This window comes from Molothrus aeneus, chromosome Z (assembly GCF_037042795.1).
Source record: "Molothrus aeneus isolate 106 chromosome Z, BPBGC_Maene_1.0, whole genome shotgun sequence".
Lineage (NCBI taxonomy): Eukaryota > Metazoa > Chordata > Aves > Passeriformes > Icteridae > Molothrus > Molothrus aeneus.
Genome location: NC_089680.1, coordinates 39,964,550 through 39,981,987, shown reverse-complemented (window position 1 = coordinate 39,981,987; position 17,438 = coordinate 39,964,550). Strand labels below are relative to the sequence as shown.

At 38.4% G+C, this 17,438-nt stretch overlaps 1 protein-coding gene across 1 annotated transcript in view; it reads left to right on the top strand.

Moving 5' to 3' along the window:
- PARP8 (poly(ADP-ribose) polymerase family member 8) overlaps window positions 1–5,518 on the top strand; it is a 119,087-nt gene extending 113,569 nt beyond the window's left edge. Inside the window, exon 26 of the mRNA XM_066568953.1 lies at window positions 116–5,518. Coding sequence (XP_066425050.1) covers window positions 116–218 — 103 coding nt within the window. The 3' untranslated portion in view covers window positions 219–5,518. The remainder of the gene's footprint in view (window positions 1–115) is intronic.
- The last annotated feature ends 11,920 nt before the right edge of the window (window positions 5,519–17,438 follow it).

Sequence of the window (17,438 nt, the reverse complement as noted above, 5' to 3'; positions counted from 1 at the left end):
GTAGAAGCACGTGAACATACGGAATAAGCACTCAGAGAATCAGATTTTTTTGATGTTTTTACGTAGATTAATAAAACACTAATGTGATATTATTTTCTGTACTTTTTTTTTTTAGTTATGAAGATGGTCAAGTGGGTGATACAAGTATAAATACACAGGAACCAAACATTCATAAAGAGATTCTTCGAGTCATTGGCAATCAAACTGCTACTGGTTAAAAGGACCACTCTTATTTAATTGATGTGAAGCCTTCCTCAGTCTCAAAGCTGGATTTTGAACTGAAGAAGATGCAAAAAACTAATTTATTATTACTACACTAAGCAAATTAACCATTTGAATACTTACTGTTTTCTTACTTAGTATTTCGTATCTCATCAAAATACCTGAGATGATATCAATTAGCAACTGTAGGGGTGCAAAGTCTATTATTATACTAAAACAATTAATAATTAAATAGGCATTTGGGTTGCTCACAATAAACAGACATTAAAAAGGACTTTCGTGCTGATATTTTTATACTAAACTTCAATTGGAAGTTTTAGTACTGTATACTGGTATTTTAAATTTAGAATGACTGAATTACAAGTAAGAGAGAAGATTTTATAGCGGAGCACCTGTATTATGCAGGATACTTTGCAATAAGTAAAATATTCTCATATTAAAACACAATAAAAGGTTGTCTGGAATATGTAAAATTGAAGAGATTGGTTACCTGCAGCTGTCTTTGATTCTTTTTATTTTACTCAAATGCAGTTAGAATTTAGACTCAAAGGTGAAAACAACAATGCGTTTTTTATTTACTGGGTGCAACAAAGCAAAATGAATGTGATGGTATATGTTCAGCTTTCTTTATTTTCTCTGGAACACTGTCTTACCCATTAAGCAGCTCAGTTGCATTTTTTAATTATATAAGCCTCAGAAACACCTGGAAAACCTAAAGCTGTTAATTTTCTTTTTAGAATTTTTGGGTTTATATACTAGATTTTACAATTTCATTAGATCAACAAGATTTTTTAATGTTTGCATCTTAACTTCAGTGAAATTGCTCTGTGATGAAATTTATCCACATATTTTAAAGTATGTGCTGAGTTAAGGCTTTTACATGGTTGAGTTGATTGTTGGTACATCAGAAAATATATACAAATGCAAAATTCTACTGATTTTTGTCTTGGTAAAATAGTTTTATTAGTTAATTTCTGAGCTATAAGAAATCAATTTAAATATCTCTGTCTTTTAAATTAACTGTGGTTTTTTCCAAGTGAGTAGGATGGCAACACAGATAGAGAAGGGTCCAATCTCCAAGACAAAAAGCATACCCTGTGCCCTGATGAATGCCTTTGGCAGCCCTCATGGTGGCTATCCCGAAGCATCAATCACACCCTTGAATATGGAGAGCAGTTGAACTTTCCCATCTGTGCAACTACTGTGAGCCACCTCAGAAAGCAAAATAGACTGAAACTTCTCTTATGTTACTTTCATAATAAAGATACTAAAGCACCAAATAACAGCACAAGAGAGCACAGCTGTGTTTGTTTCTTTTAAAGAGAACTGATTTAGATATGCTGTAATGGATGATTCCTTCCTTCTAGTCCATGCTACACTCCTGTATTACTTGCTGCAGTTGAAGTGCCCTACAAGTTAATAGTGGTATTTGGCCTAGGAGCATAGATGGGATGTATTTTAGCATTCTACACTTATTTGCTTTAGTGTTAATTTTTCTGGGTTCATATCCAGACTTGTAAAGCAAATTCTGTTTGCATATCCCCATTTTGCTGTTAGTTCTATTGACTTGCCCTCTCATTTGGTGGACCTCTTAGAGAAACACTACTCCAATTGTTGTCTTTCATGTTGGGACACAGGTTAACTTCTTGAAACAAAGAGGTTTCCAGAAATTTGTCTGTCTACATAAGGACTGCCATAGATTGTGTAACTGCAAAAAGTCAACATAATTCAGAAGTGGAGCTGAAACCCTGGCGTGACCATCTCTGTAATGGTGCTCCCATATGTGTCTGAATCACTCTGTTTTGCCTAACAAAAAGAAACTGGGAAGCAAGTCCACAAAGATGTTCTATGATTATTTCCTGAGCTGATAGTCCACCACTCTGGGATGCCTTTTTTTAAAAAGAACAGGAGAAAAGAGAGTTGAGAATGAGTGAACTGGAGAAGCCAAGTAAACAGTCATCTTCCCCGTCCCCTCAAGTTTATAGCAGGGTCAGAAATTAAACCCTTGAAGAAAGGAATCTGAAATATAGCTAATGAGTTGACCTCTGTTTGGATTGTGGGGTTGTGATACTGGTCTTGCATGGTGCCATCATAAGTACAACCCCAGGAAAGGGAAGAGAAAAATACATTGCTGCCAAATTTTAAGACTGCTTCGAGGTTTGCTTTAAATGGATGAGCCACAGCAAGGGACAGTGTGGGGGAAAGCAGGACTCCAAGTTGTATGGAGGCCTTGCTGTTGTGCCTGTCTCAGGGAGAACTTTGGTGACTGACTTAAGAGGGGAGAAGGATAGTGAACAAGAATAAAAGGTAGATTGTGACAAGCACAGGGGTTACAAACCAGTTGAAGAGGGCAAAGCCTTTCAGGGAGAAAGGTAGTTCTGAAGAGACAAGATGGCATTAGCAGCTCAGGTCCCACGTGGTGCATGGCAGGAAAAGGGACTGGCAGAACCACGCTGCAGCATGGGGATACACAGCCCATAGCAATATGGGGCAGTCCAAGCATGCCCCAGCATCATGCCTGGGGCAACAGGGCCACTTGAAAAGCTGTCACTAGGCTACAGTGCAGAGACATAAGCCTGGTGTCACACATAAACAGCAATTGAGCTAGAACAAAATTCTTTGGCCAGAAACTCAGTCACATTTTCTTTAGCCAGTATATTAATGAGAAACTTCCAAAGCTTTGTATTATTTGCAGGGGAATTTGAATCTTCAGATCATTTAACAAAGTATTAGTTCTCATTATTTTCAAAAGATGAGGGGAAGGAGGCATGTTCATTTGGCATCTGTTACTCCTTATATAGGAAACGTCAAAGCCAAAAGACTTTTATCACCAAGAACTGGAATGAAAAAGCCTGAGGATAAGATTTTCTTTGAAGGATTTTCCTTTGAGGTTTTTTGCAAAGGTGGCAGTTGCATGTAGCCAAATGCTTCCAAATAACTTGCATTAACATGGAATCCAGGGGATGAAAAATAAAAATCCCAGAGCAAGACCCTGTGTTATGGCTAGAGCCCTTGCATTTTCATTTCTCGCTTACCATGCTCACATATTAGTGACAGACCAGTCATTGTAACTCCTGCTGTAAAAGATGCAGGCTTTCCAAAGATGGCTTTTAATCAAAGCAAGTAGAGCGCCAGGCTCTGCCATTTCTCTTGATAGAAATTTCCACTAAGTCATTGCTGTCACCATAGCCAGTATGGAGCAACCAAGGGAGTTATAGGTAAATAACTTTCTAACTTCTTGCTACATCCTACAACAAAATGCAAGCCCTCCTCACAGTGGAAAGGTTTGACAAAAAATTGTGTTAGTCCTTTGATGTTGCACTCTAATTATGAATTGCTGTATTTATACTGCTGAGTATTTAAATATTGTGAAAGGAATCCAGAAATATGCTTTTAAATCTTCCTTGAGATTCAGGCAAGTATTGAGCATTCAAGGGCTGAATTAAGCAATTTGAAGTATCTTCTTCTATGATATGAATCAACATGGCCCTGTTGTCTTCAACAGTACTACACTGCTTTGATAACCAAATCTTTGGCTTCCTATTACTTACCATAAAGTGGCCAGGTTGTGTAATATTTTGGTTAATGTTTTACAAGAACTAATCAATGACATTGGAATATTTTAGGCTTAACTTTTTTCCTCTACAGCCCTTGAAAAAATTCTTAAGCCAAATGATTTTAACATATAGCTGTTGGTACTAAAATGCATCTGATGAATTATGCTAAGATTGTCCTTTGTTAATAAAAATAAAAACTCACTCCAGATTAAGACTTTGTGCATAGATCAATTAAACTTTGCTTATAATCACTTACTACTGTGAAAACAATTAGCTTAATTCCTACAAGGATAAATACAAAATGGAAAAAGACATCCAAAAGGGAACAACTGAATTAAAAGATTCATGGTTAAGGAGATACAAAAAACCCCCAAACTCTAAGCAAATGCAAAAGTAGTATCTAGTTACTGAAGAATTATAATAATTTAGACAGATTTTTTTCTTGGCTTTGGGAAATGAAAGTGAGATACAAAGAATATGAGCCATGACTCACCACATGCAACCTCTGCTGGCAGTGCTGCTGCAGCTGGAATGGCCTTGGCCACCCATTCTCTTCTCTCCTGTGGCACACAGCATCCTGTGGTGTTTTATTTGCAAAATTCAGGTGTTAATCTGGTGTCTGTGCAATTTCTTCATTACAAACACCACCTCAAGGTGAAGGATGAGCCTGTTGAATAAACCAAGCAAGGTCTGTTGCTTGTAGATCAGTCAGGATTCTGTGAAACACCTGAAGTTGTTCAGAAATGATCTTGAGTACAGTCAGATGAATTTATTCCTTAAAAAAATTCCACTCAGGAGTGGAGTGACACGTGCTTCAGAAGGGGATAAATAAAAGGGGATAAATAAAAGGGGATAAATAAAAACGGGAAAGTTTGCTCCAAGCAGAGCGTCATTCTGTGTGCACCGTTCTGTGTGAAGTGCACAAGGATGTCGCCAGGAGTTTGAATTTCCCAATTTGTGTTTGGAAACCGGTCTGAAAGCACTGACCTCCTCTGTCTGTCCTGGCATGTTAGTGTTGTACTCCTGCTCACTGGCTGCAGCAACAGCCACTGACGAGAGCTGAAGGAATAAGACAGCTTGAACTGCTGTTCCATAGCGTTTTGATTGCATGCTTCTGCTAAGTTTCAGTCTGACACAGAATAGCTAGGATGTAAATTACTGCCCATTACACTTTGCATTGGGATTTTGTACATGTACTAGGCATAAGGCTTTTGTAAAGGGGAAAAAAAGATTAGTTTTTAGATGAACATATCTACTGTGTTAAAAACCTGTTTAGAAGATTGCATTGATCATTTATCAAAAAGTCAGTAAAAATATTCCTTATACATAGACATTTAATTTAATGTTCTAAAAATAATTTTTGAACTTACCTAGTATATATTGTATGTTTGAACTTTAACAAACAGCCAGTCTTTTATGTAAACATAAAATATGCCAATGTTTCTTTTAACACCATAGCCTTTTTTTCTCCAAATAAATTTATTAAATTTTGTGCACAAAAATCATACTGCAGCCTGCTATTTAGCCTATGGTGCCTTAGAGTAACTCAAATATTTAACAAAATGGAGATAATGTAAATACTGCCAGAAGATCACTAAGGCCAAATATTTTCTCTATTCACTTTTTACTGCACTTGCTTTCTATTGCTATTTAAGCCTCTTTTATTCAGCTTTGTAACAGCTATAGCATTGTAGCCAATGTAAATGTTTACCTTCAATAAATCAGAATTTGTTCAACAAGCACTGGGCATTTGGGCACTATTTTGAGAACTCTGTTGGAAGTTAAAACAGCCATCTAAGAATTAAACTGCATCTGAAGCAGTTTCTTGACTTTTGCTAATCTCAATGACATCTAAAAGTTATGCCATGCTTTTACACATGTTTTTGAAGTAAAATTTTTTTGCAGTGGTCTTTTTAAAAACACTTAGATGAACAGTTAAAACCAGCTTTTCTTGCTGTGTTTATCTGAATGGGTCACCCAACTATAATAAAAACATTATTTTGCATGTACAGTATCATAAAATGCATAAAGATGTCTCAAGATGCTTTTTATAATTGCTTTTAAAGAAGTTCTCTGTTTTTCTGTAGAGCTGTTTTTGTCATGAAAACACAGCAAATATATGACAAACTGTGTCATACTTTAATGTGGCTATGTTTAAAGTATAAATACACATCTGCAACTCATAAAATATGCAGATGTTCGTGGGAATGGTTATTAATTCAATGAGTGTACTGTTTTTTTCACTGCCTGTGAGCTCATTTTAATTATATGGGTGGATGTAGCTTGAAACTTTTGAAAGTTTTACCTTTTGTTTGTTAAATTTGTTATTTTGTGATTGCAGATTTTGGATTGAAAGAGTCAAAGTGGTACTTATAATCTTTTGACTGCTGTGAAGCATATTACACAAATATGACTGTCAGAGAGACAAAAAGACACATCATTGCTATTCTAAATGACTGATAGTTTGCCTTTGTTTTAAGTGTAGAGGCTGGAGCTTGAATTCTCTAATGGAAGAGATATTTCAAATTTTGGGGATCTTGAATTTGGAAGCAGTAACCTCCAAACTCACAAAAGAAGAGCTGAATCAGTGGGGAAGTCTCAGACCTCTCTAGATTTGGTACCCATAGAGAGCACGAGGGACAGAATTTATATTTATATTTTATATTTTCCAAGTGGCTACATCACAAGTTCTCTCAATATGCACCAATATGAAGTTTTCTGCTGAGAAGGTCTTCGTTACATTGTATTCACCTGTTGAACAGTTCCATGTGGGACCCAAGAGATTAGTAATCCAAACAGTAATTGACAGCAGTAAAAAAATTATTGCAATGGATAAGAGCTACAAATGCCCACATTGAATTTTTAACAGGAGGAAGATCAGAGTATCTTCTAAGAAAATATCACAATTGCAAAAAAGGACTTTAAAGGATATTAAGCTGTGTTTGCACACTTGACCAACTTCTCTATTTTGGAATTAGTGTGCAGTGCAGATTGAAGCAAGTAATTTTGCACAGAGGTCACAGCCTTGGCCCCCTCCAAGAGGGATTTGTCCTCCTGAGGTAGCCTAAATAGAGCTGCATCCATTGAATGAAGCCAGTAGTAGCCGAGGGCCACAACTTTGCTGCGCCCAGCTCTCAGCACAGTGCAAACACTTTAAGACAAGAAAACTTAAGGAATGAAGCAAAGGGCTCAGAGCCTTGCAAAAATCTAGTGTCAAAACAGATGAAAAAAAGAACAGCACTTGGAAAAAATACTAAATTGGCATTTTTATTAAACAACGTTGTCAATCCCTCAGGCTGATTTTCTTAAATGTTGCAAACATTTTCCATTCACAGTTAAGGGAGAGAAGTGTAATTCAACACACAGAAATTGAAGCCTCTGAACAGGGCATAAGACCCTTTTAGCATCAGCAGTCTGTAGCAAACCCATGTGCAAGGCGTCAGCTATTGGATTCCAGCCAGTTCCAGAAAACTGGCATTTTGCAAGATGCTGAAGCTGTGGGAATTGCACTAGCAGCAGGAACGGTGACTGCTGCAGAAGCAAGAACAGCACAAGTCTCCAGGGATTGTGTCTGGAGCAAAATACAGGAACTCCTGGCTTATGGTTTGCTCAACAAAAGCCAGAGCTTATCATCAGCAAAGCAATTCTAATTCATAACTTTTAAAGAGAAAGCTTTCCATTGTTAGGGAGAAATGAGAAGGGAAAAAAGAGTAGTTTTCTTCAACCTGCTGTACTGCAGCTGGATAGTTCAGTCTAGTAGCATGTCTGGGGCAGTGTCCCACTGTACTTGCATGTAGCAGGTTTACTTACAGCACTAGTTAGCAACTTTCTTAGTGATCTAAGGCAGAAGGAGGAATGTCTCAATTAGCTGACAGTTCCTTGGAGCCAGTCATGTATTTTATATATAGTCTAATGGAGTCTGTACAGGTAACATATTCCAGAAAAGGAATAGGTGCGTGATACTGTCCTTGATGGTTTTCAAGTGTGATCAGACTCTTCTTCCCATGAGCTGCTGAAAAAACAATTTTGCTGATTGCTTAAAAAAACCCCTTAATCTCTCCTGATCTTTCCTTCTCTCCTAGACAATAGTTTGGAGTTTGGGTGTATTTCTGTTCACAAACATCTATCAAGGTTTATTCAGTATAAAGAGTTTCAAGATGAGAGGAGTCAGAGGCCAAACTAATTGGAATAGGTATAAATGTAATTTGAATGTATATAGATGAAAATATGTAAGTATATATTTAAAAATTTGCATCTATTTGTAGGAGCGTAAGTTGAAACAGAACTTTTGACTCAAAACTAAGGATCAAAATTTCACTGTTTACAACACTTCTGAAAAATGCAGTGTATTACAAACAAGTTTTAACTACCCTAGTGTGATAGGTTTTGGTAGATCTGCCTTGCTGACTTTTTGTCAAGGACATGTTTTGCTAGAGGCTTTTAAATTTTTGCCTGTGGGGAATTCAGTCACTCCTCCTCTGTATGTGTTATCATAGCTGGCATGTTGTGCTTCATGCGGTATTCCATATGTGTGAAATTGTATTATTCCACTCTTTGGCTTTTTATTGTCTTACGCAAACTTTGATTTCATGCTTGCCATTCTGGTCAGTAGTACTGAGTATCAAAAATCCCAAGATCTTCTAGCACCAGTCTCATTTCAGATTCCTGCTGATACTTTATGCTTTGGAACTTTGCAGCTTTTTTTTTCAGCTGCATCTCTCCATTTTATGGCCTGGTTACAAAAGTTTTTGGGTGGTTGTTAAACACCTTGCTAAACCTGAGAGGTGGCACTTCTGTCTCTCTGAGAGTTGATTCATATTTTTTGCAAAGATCTCCTTTTTTTTTTAAGTCTCCAGTGGTCTTCTTCACTACCAAAAATTAGAAAAAAATTAGAGGACTTGTTGGGGAGATGATTTTACTGTTTCTTATGTTGTTCAATGACTTCACATTCTGTATATCTATGCTAATGTGGGCTGAATTTCTGATTCATTGAATTTCTGGTTCTCTCCTGTTGCTTTAATTGCTCACAGAGCTAGCCTTTAGAAGAGCATCAGATATGAGCATTAAAGGACAATTCTGAGTATATTTCTGTTAAAATGCAAAAATATGCAGCCATGAATAGTAAAAAAAGTATTGAAATTATGGTCCTTCAATACAAAAATCATGTGTACAAGCTATTAACTTGCACATGAAAACAAGAATGTGTGGCCAGATAGGTATGCCAAAAAGGATGCTATTAAAAGCTAAAGAGTTTTATAAATACTATTTCCTGTCATAATTTCCTTTCATCTAAGCAAATTTGGCAGTGTAAGTTCAAAATACTCCCTACCTGTACTTCTTGCTCTGTCTTTAAACAGGGTTCAAATTGAACTGCTGGTCTTTCCTTCACAGATTCTTCTTTTCCCATGTTTTTATGAGGAAAGCTTACTGGGGTCTTAATTACTTTAAAGAGTGTTACTGATCTCCTAAATTAATCTGCTTGAAAAATTTCCATAGATTGGTTTGAAATGGGCTTTTTGATCAATAAGCTACCATAGGCATTTGCTTCCTTTCCATGGAGATTTCTTTTATGTTTGTAAACCTCAAGTCTTGAGTTTTTACTTGAACAAATCTTTTCTTAAGGGGATTGAAAGACTTGATGGTATGTGTGCATGAGATTTATTATGAAAATTTTACTTTTGTCTTTGTAAGTGGTGTCTCAGTGGCCTGGGCAGCAGATTCTTGGTGTAGTGCAGCAATTTATGAATTGGTCCCAATGAGGACTGATTTTGATTTTGGCTTTTAGGGTATCATTTACCCATTGGATAAAGCTAAAAATTCTGACTATTCTTATCAAATTCTGTTGTCTGTAAATTATGTTACTTTGTGTAAACTGTTCCTTTACATTATCTGCTCTGTGACTCTCTATTCATATATATTCCTGCCAACTCTACTATGCATGAATGCAAAGAAAGAAACAAAGGTACAATAAAGATGTGGTTCATGGTCCCTGCTGACTGGAAATTGTGTGTGGGTTCTTGTAGGGTAAAATATTGCAAGGGGTCACTCTAGCAGTTCTGTGAGTTGATCAGTTGCCTTTCATGCCCATCAGTGTTCTTGGGCCTGTTCATTTTGCTTGTATAGGCACAGCCAATCTGGTCAGACTTGATCTGTTTGTTTGTCTGGATCAAGATCTTTGCTGTGAAGTGACAAAGCTGTTCCTTTATAGAAGGTTACATTTGTGCTTGCTTTTCATTTTGTACAGTTTTCTATGACAAAAACAAATGCAAAATGGATAAAGGATACTATTATTTTGATTTGTAGCATTATTCCTACCTAATGAGTAAGTAAAAGTCATTCCACAGCATTCAGGCCTCTACATACACTTCAGTATCCACAATAATAGATTTTCTCTGACTATATATATATATATGTATATATATATATATGCTTGTATGCTTTTTAATTTTGATATATTCATTGCCTAGTAGGTCTTTGAATACAAGAAAGTGGGCACCATTGTTTTATATACACAGAGATTGTCTAGACTTGCTAAGAAAGCTGAGCAAGAACTTAGTTATGAACAATGATTTATTTCAGTGCTCTGCTAAACAGAGACTACTGAATCCTGTGGGTGGTTTTATGAAAAAATGTGAGCAAACATCTACTGGAAAACTAATTCACTCTGATCAGGACAGATTCAGAACAAAGCTTTTTGAGGTGCAAGTCTTGTTGTTCAATATATTCCATCCCACCAGCCCCAAAACAAGGATTTGATTAAATACTTGTACTTGCTCTTTTTTTTTTCCCCTTCCTTTTTGTTTTTTTTTCCTCCCCACCAGAAACTTTCTCTGGCCAAATAACTATATCCAAAAACTTTTCTAACTGTAAAAGCCATTGCTGGTTAATCACAGCTATGTCAGTTTTAGGATGTGATTTCCACAAGTTAGTCCCTTAGATTTATGGTGCTCTCTATGATTTTTATTTTCCCCCCACATTATGAATGCCTCATTCCTCTTGAGGGTCATAAAAACTTGAAAGGTATAGTAGCAATATACAAGGCAGACTTCCTTGCACCCTCTTGCTGGTCTGCATAAAACCTGAATTGAGGTACTCATTTCCTGCAGTGATTAATCAATATAATGTGATCACTTGATGAAAATCAGGTTATAGTAGTTAGATGCTTTGAAGAGGAATGTTGGACTTGAGGTTTTGGTTTCACAGAGCCCTTACAGCATTGGTGGAAATTTATTCTTTCTCTTGTGATTTGAGCTCATCTCTGTATCTTTGATTTTATTTCTTTAGGTAAGGATAAATCAATCAACTGAGGGCTACGTAACTGAGGAAGCAATTTTGCTTACAGCATTGTTCCTTCAATGTCCATACTAGACCAAACTGCTGGTATGAAATACCTTTCCAGTGTGTTTCTTGGTGGGCAGGGTTTTCTTCTGCAGGGTGTACCAGGCAGTGTGCCTAAAATTTGTCCATTCCTACAAATTCCCTCTGAACTGAGTGCTATCTTAGTTGCACCAGAAACATGGCATCCTTCACCTTCTCCAACTAGCCCAAATGCATTTTACTTGTCTCGTGGAGAGAGACAAACAAAAACTTATTTTTTATCAGCTTCAGCGGCTCCAAAGGCTCACTTACAGTAGAACACATATTCTTGCCCAAGAATTGTTCTTAGATTAGTTCTGTTCTCACATTTTAGGCATTTGCATAAATGCTGTCTTGGAGCTATACTCTATTGTTGCCACAAAAAGTATCAGAGGGTCAGAGGACCCCTCCCATGAGGACAGGCCAAGAGAGCCTGGGGCTGTTCTGTCTGGAAAAGAGAAGGGCCTTACTGCAGTTTTCCAGTACCTGTAGGAGACTTAAAAGGAAGACAGAAAAACTTTTTTATCTGGGCCTGTTGCAATAGGACAATAGTGGATAAGGGTCTTAAAATAAAAGAGGATTGATTCAGACTAGATATAAGGAAGAAATTATCTACAATGAGGACATTGAAACACTGCAACAGGTTGTCCAGAGGGGTAGTGAATGCACATCCCTGGGAACATTCCAGACTGAATGGAGCTCTGAGCAACTTGATCTAGTTGAGGCAGATTACAAGAAGTTGGACTAGACAGCCTTTCCAGATCCCCTCCAACTCAAACCATTCTATGATTGTGTGGAGAACCTTTACCAGAATGTAATCACCTGGCTATCTCCTGGCCAATCTCTGAAGGCTGGAAGCCTGTTTCTTCTCTTTTCCCACTACTAGCTAGACAGTATAGCCTCTGTCTTTACTGTATACACATACAGGAGTTTCACAGGAAAAGTGGCCATGGCCCTGGACCAGCATCAGAAAATCTGGCTTTTCTACTGGCTGTGATTGCCACATTACCAGACACACAGATTTGTTCAAGTGATTCTTCTCCTGTGTAAACAAGGTCAGCTGGTAGAAAAATAAAATAAAATGTGTGAATCCCTGATGGACTTAGGGAGTGATACTTTTGAGATCTAATGCCGGTACTGCAGTAGCAAAAATATAACAGCCTAAGCTTTCAAACACTTGTCAAACTCTCTGCTCACCTCAGTATGATCAGATTTGGATTCTCATCAATGCTATGTGAGATGAATGCACTGTACCCTTTCCTCCACAATCCCATTAATGGGTGTGCATGCTAAATTCAAGTCAGAGCCTGTCTTCAACACAGCAGTCCTGAGAGACATCAGCCTCAAAATCTACAGAAATGCATACAGTGTGTCATACCTAAGGGAAAATAGTGCTACAAATCTGTAACTGTGAGGGTAGAGACTTCTTTCTGAACAGGAAAAAAAAAAGCCTTGTGTCAAAGACGTAGGAACAGATGGTAGTGATTTATCCTAAGTAGGATGTGGGATTTGGGTTCGTCCCTCTGTTCCAAGAACCCCTTTTCCATTATCCTCCTTGTGGTGCAGGGCAGCAGTTCTCAGTTCATAACTCATGGAAAACCAGGCACACCCAGTGCACAACAACAAAAGAAGAAGAGGACAGTGGCATAAAACCACACACGTAATATACACCAAAAACAACTGAAACCACAAAGAGTGCATCTTTTACAAAATGCAACGTGCTCTTAAGCTTATAAAACTAGTACAGTAAAAGCAAATATTTTCTGAGTTATGTCATTGGTTGCATGGGCAGAGGGAAGAAAGCTCTTCCTCAGCAACACTGACAGTGCAAGCATTCCCTGAGGAAATGTGGCTCAAGCACTATGCTGATGTCCCATTCCTTCAGCCCTTCACTGTGGACTCAGGACAGAAAGTCTCAGCCAACACCAGCTGTCAGTAGAAAAGTCCAGGAGAGAGGGAGGTTAGTCTGTGAAAGGTAAAACCATAATTTACCAGAACAAGATCTGCAGAAAAGTGGGTGTGTGGGCAACGTGTTTTCTACCAGAAATACCAGTGAACAAATGGATTCTCGGTAGTGTTCAGCGGGTAGAGAAATGTGTGTGCCATGTTATATTCCCACTCATTTTCCATATAAATGGCAGGGCTATCTTTATTGTTGTTCTTTTCTCATAAAACTAACTCAAATGAATCATTCTCATAGGACTTCCTTTAGTCCTGCTTCTAAAATTTGTGAGTATCCTAAACTGAGAAAACTGTCTGCTAGAATCTCTATAGAAGACTGGATAGCAAGACATTTCCCAAAGCTCAGAGAAGGAATCGGTCATGTCATAGAAAGGGTCATACAGCAGGGTGTGTCCCTCACAACTGGGTCTCTTCTTCCTGGTGGAGTAGATATGAAATTTAATTATCTCAATCTAAGTAAGCAAATCATAGAACTGAGTTTTCTACTAGTGATAAACTATGTATTTCTTTCATAAAAGCCAATGCCTTCTTTGGCAATCATTAATAAGGAAAAGAAGATGAAAAATCTCTGTTTTTCTTAAAAGAATATATGTAATTCACTTGCCTTCTCTGCTAATTGTTTGTAGAAGTGTTTGCCTGCAGCCACCCAGCAGGTATCTAATCTCTATAAAAATGTTATCTAGTTCATGTTTTCTGAATTTTATGTTAATATTGGCTTGAATAGAGATTTATACTGTCATGGGCAAAACAGACTCATCTTCAGGATATTGATTGAATTTATTATTAACAAAATGAGAGCAGGGCAATGAGAAATAAAATAAACTTTAAAAAACACCTTTCCCCCACCCCCACCCCTCCCTCCTTCCCAACTCTACCTCCTCCCCCACAGCAGTGCAGGGAGACAGGGAATGGGGATTACAATCAGTTCATCACACGTTGCTCCTGCCACTGCTCAGGGAGAGGAGTCAGTCCTTCCCCTGGTCCAGCATGGGTCCCTCCCATGGGAGATAATTGTCGATGAACGTCTTTAACATGAGTCCATTCCATGGGCAACAGTTCTCTTCCATGGGGTGCAGTCCTTCAAGGACAGGCTGCTCCAGGTCATAAATCCTACCAGGAAACCTGCTCCAGCGTGGGCTCCTCTCTCCTTGGTCTTCAGGTCCCTGTGAGGACCCTGCTCCAGCAGAGTTTTCCCATGGGGCCACAGCCTCCTCCCAGGCATCCCTTTGCTCTGGCATGGGTCTCCTCCAGGGGCTGCAGGTGGATCTTTGCCCGTCCTTGCACCTCCAGGGGCTGCAGGGGCACAGCCCTCACCACAGTCTGCAGCAGGGGTTGCAGGGGAAACTCAGCTCTGGAGACTGGAGCACCTCCTGCCCCTCCTTCTCCACTGACCTTGGTGTCTGCAGAGCTGTTCCTCTCTCATATTCTCATCCCTCTCTGGCCACAGTTACAACTGTGCAATAAATTTTTACCTTCACCAAATTCATTATCCCAGAGAAGTTACTATAGTTCCTGATGTGTTTGGCTTTGGCCAGCATCAAGTCCGTCTTGGAAGTGTCTGGGGTTGGCTCTGTTGGGCATGGAGTAAGCTTCTGGCAGCTTCTCACAGAAGCCACCCCTGTAGACCCCTCACTACCAAGACCTGGCCAGGCACACCCAATACATCAATACATCTTCTTGACTGGAGTAGGATAAAATAATTTATCTCTGTGAATAGCTGAATATTTATGTTTTTTGTTGCAAAATGTGCAGTCCAAAAATGTGTAATATTTCTACATATTCCTCCAGCATGAGATTTAAGAGATTTGATTCTCTTGGAATATGATATGGTTTGCTTTCTGTGTTCTTTTGGTGTGACAATAAGGGTTGTCTTTTCACTGAGATGTCATCTGCAGAAATATACCAGTTAAGGCTCTCAACATGGCCAATAATTTTCACATTTGTTTTTTATATTATTTACACTTTTGAATAAGGATTATTTAATAAGATTTTTTTTATATTTTATTTTACTTGGAAAGAACACTAGCAACAGTCTTTAAAAAATAAAGATGTATATTGGCATGCCAGCAACTCTTAAATGAGCACACATTTGTATATATTAAATCCTGGCAAAGAAGAGCAAGGGTTTTGCCATGGAAAGATTGGCCCTGACATGAGCATGAGAAGTACACATGAGATACACATACAAACCTGACTTGCCAAAATGTACTAACATCTCATGGGGTAACTAAAAGGTAGTGATATAAAATACAGCACTCTCTGGATGGTCCTACCCCTGTGTTTCCTCTGAGTTATTGTTTTTTCTTGTAACACATACATAGGTGAAGTGTTACTTATACCAAAGGATAGGAAAGTTAGACTGACAGCAAAAGTGACTAAAACCAAAAATTATCTTTAGCTGCTGGGAACTGATATCCAAGGCATAAGAGTAGACATACCTGTTCAATTTAAACATTTGCTTGTCTGGAGCTTTTGCAGAGACCATGTACTTTCTTCTGTATATTTCCAAGGATGCTGATTTAGCCAGGTGTTCTTGTTGGAATGATGGTAATAAAAATTATTTCCAAACACAGTGACTGTGGTATGTTAAATACTTTGTATAAATAGGTGAGGAAAATCCCTAACATATATTTGTCTCTCATCTGTTTTAATTAGAAATGGTTGCTGCCTACTAGGATGCCCTCATTGTGGCAATGCTTTGAGTGACTGTAATGTCTTGTTCATGAATGAAGATTCTTTTACTTAAATCTCATAGGTACTATTACAGCTACATTAAAATTTTCTTACAATTCTTCTAAGAAAACTATTATTGTGTCTTTCAGAAAGGGCAACTGAGGCAGAGGGGAGTAAAATTTCCTCTGGTGTGAAAATTCCAGCATATATGCTGTTCCAGGGAAAGACAGTACATCCAGGCAAAAAAAGTGATTAGTGTGAAGGTGGAGGTAGCAGTAGGCTGGTAGGAGGGACACAAAAGGAGGGTGCAGTGGCCAGCTTGTGGTTCAGGGCATCTGCCATGTCTGACACAATAATGTTTCATTTGTGGCAGAGATTTCTGTATGCTGGCACTGGACAATTAAATGACATAATTATGTAGCCTAGCAAAATTCCAGTGTATTCTCCTGCCTCCAGAATGAGCAGCAAGGGAGCTTCAGAGTTCTCTACTGCGGCACAGGTATTTGGGCCAGAACTCCTTACCATTAAAAGATATGATGCATGTTCATGCAGCAGAACAGATTTTCTGGCACATCACAGCAAATTTAGGTCTTTCACTAAAACATGTATTTAAATAATCTTTGAAATGACTCTAAGGTCATCAGTTCTCATTTATTACTTTATTCCTAAATAAGGTATTAAATTCACAGAAAAGTAAGGGAAAGAAGAGAAAAACCAGCAAGTTTTGTCCTTCCCCTCTTTTTTTTTCAGATAATGACTGAAAGGAACCATTTCCTCAGAAAAAGAGGCAAAATGTCAGGGTTTGCCATGTGCAGGGGGTAGGTGCTGCCAGGCTTAGCTGCCTAGCAGTTGGCTCTGTGGGAGGGGCAGAGTATCACACTACTTAGATCTCCTTGCAAAACACATTTTCTGGTTATGCAGATAGAATGAAATGGAGGCAACAACATTTCATCTTGAAAAGTGTACTGAGAAGCAGCAGGACACCCTAATGGAAGATGTGCAAACACAGGAAGAGGGCATTTCTTAGACTTGTTTTTGAGCTTAATTTATATGTCAAAAGGGTATCCTCCCGCTGGTGGCACGGCGAGCTCCATGCACTGCCTGAATATCCATGACCAGGGATAGACCGCTTCCAACTACTTCTTTAGCAAGAAAAGATCTGCAGTCTGTCCAAAGATCAAGAGGGAAGTTTTCATAAGCATTTGATGTGTAGGAACCTTAAATTCCATGTTAAAACCCTTTTTGCTGAGAGTACTTCTGTAACTGCTTTACTACTTCAGCATATTGATTTCCAGCAGAAATCCAGCAGAACTGGATTTCTAAACTTTTATCATTTCTGGGCAAAAAAATGGACAGCTGCAGCCAGTTGGGTGCTGATGTACATCATGATATCTGGTTTCTTATTGCCCCAGAAGCAAGACTGCACAGGAATATTAGAAAGAAAAAGCAACTTTATTGGGATGTAGCAATTCAGTAAAGTTTAAGAATGCTTTCTGGATGGCCCATCCATGGAAATGTACAAGGCCAGGCTGACAGGGCTTTGGGCAACCTGGTTTAGCAGAAGGTGTCCCTGCCCACGGCAATTCAATTCTATGAGTTTGTGTTCCTACATATTGTCTTCTGTGAATTAATATTAAATAGAGACAAGCAGTACTGCCAGTGCACAGC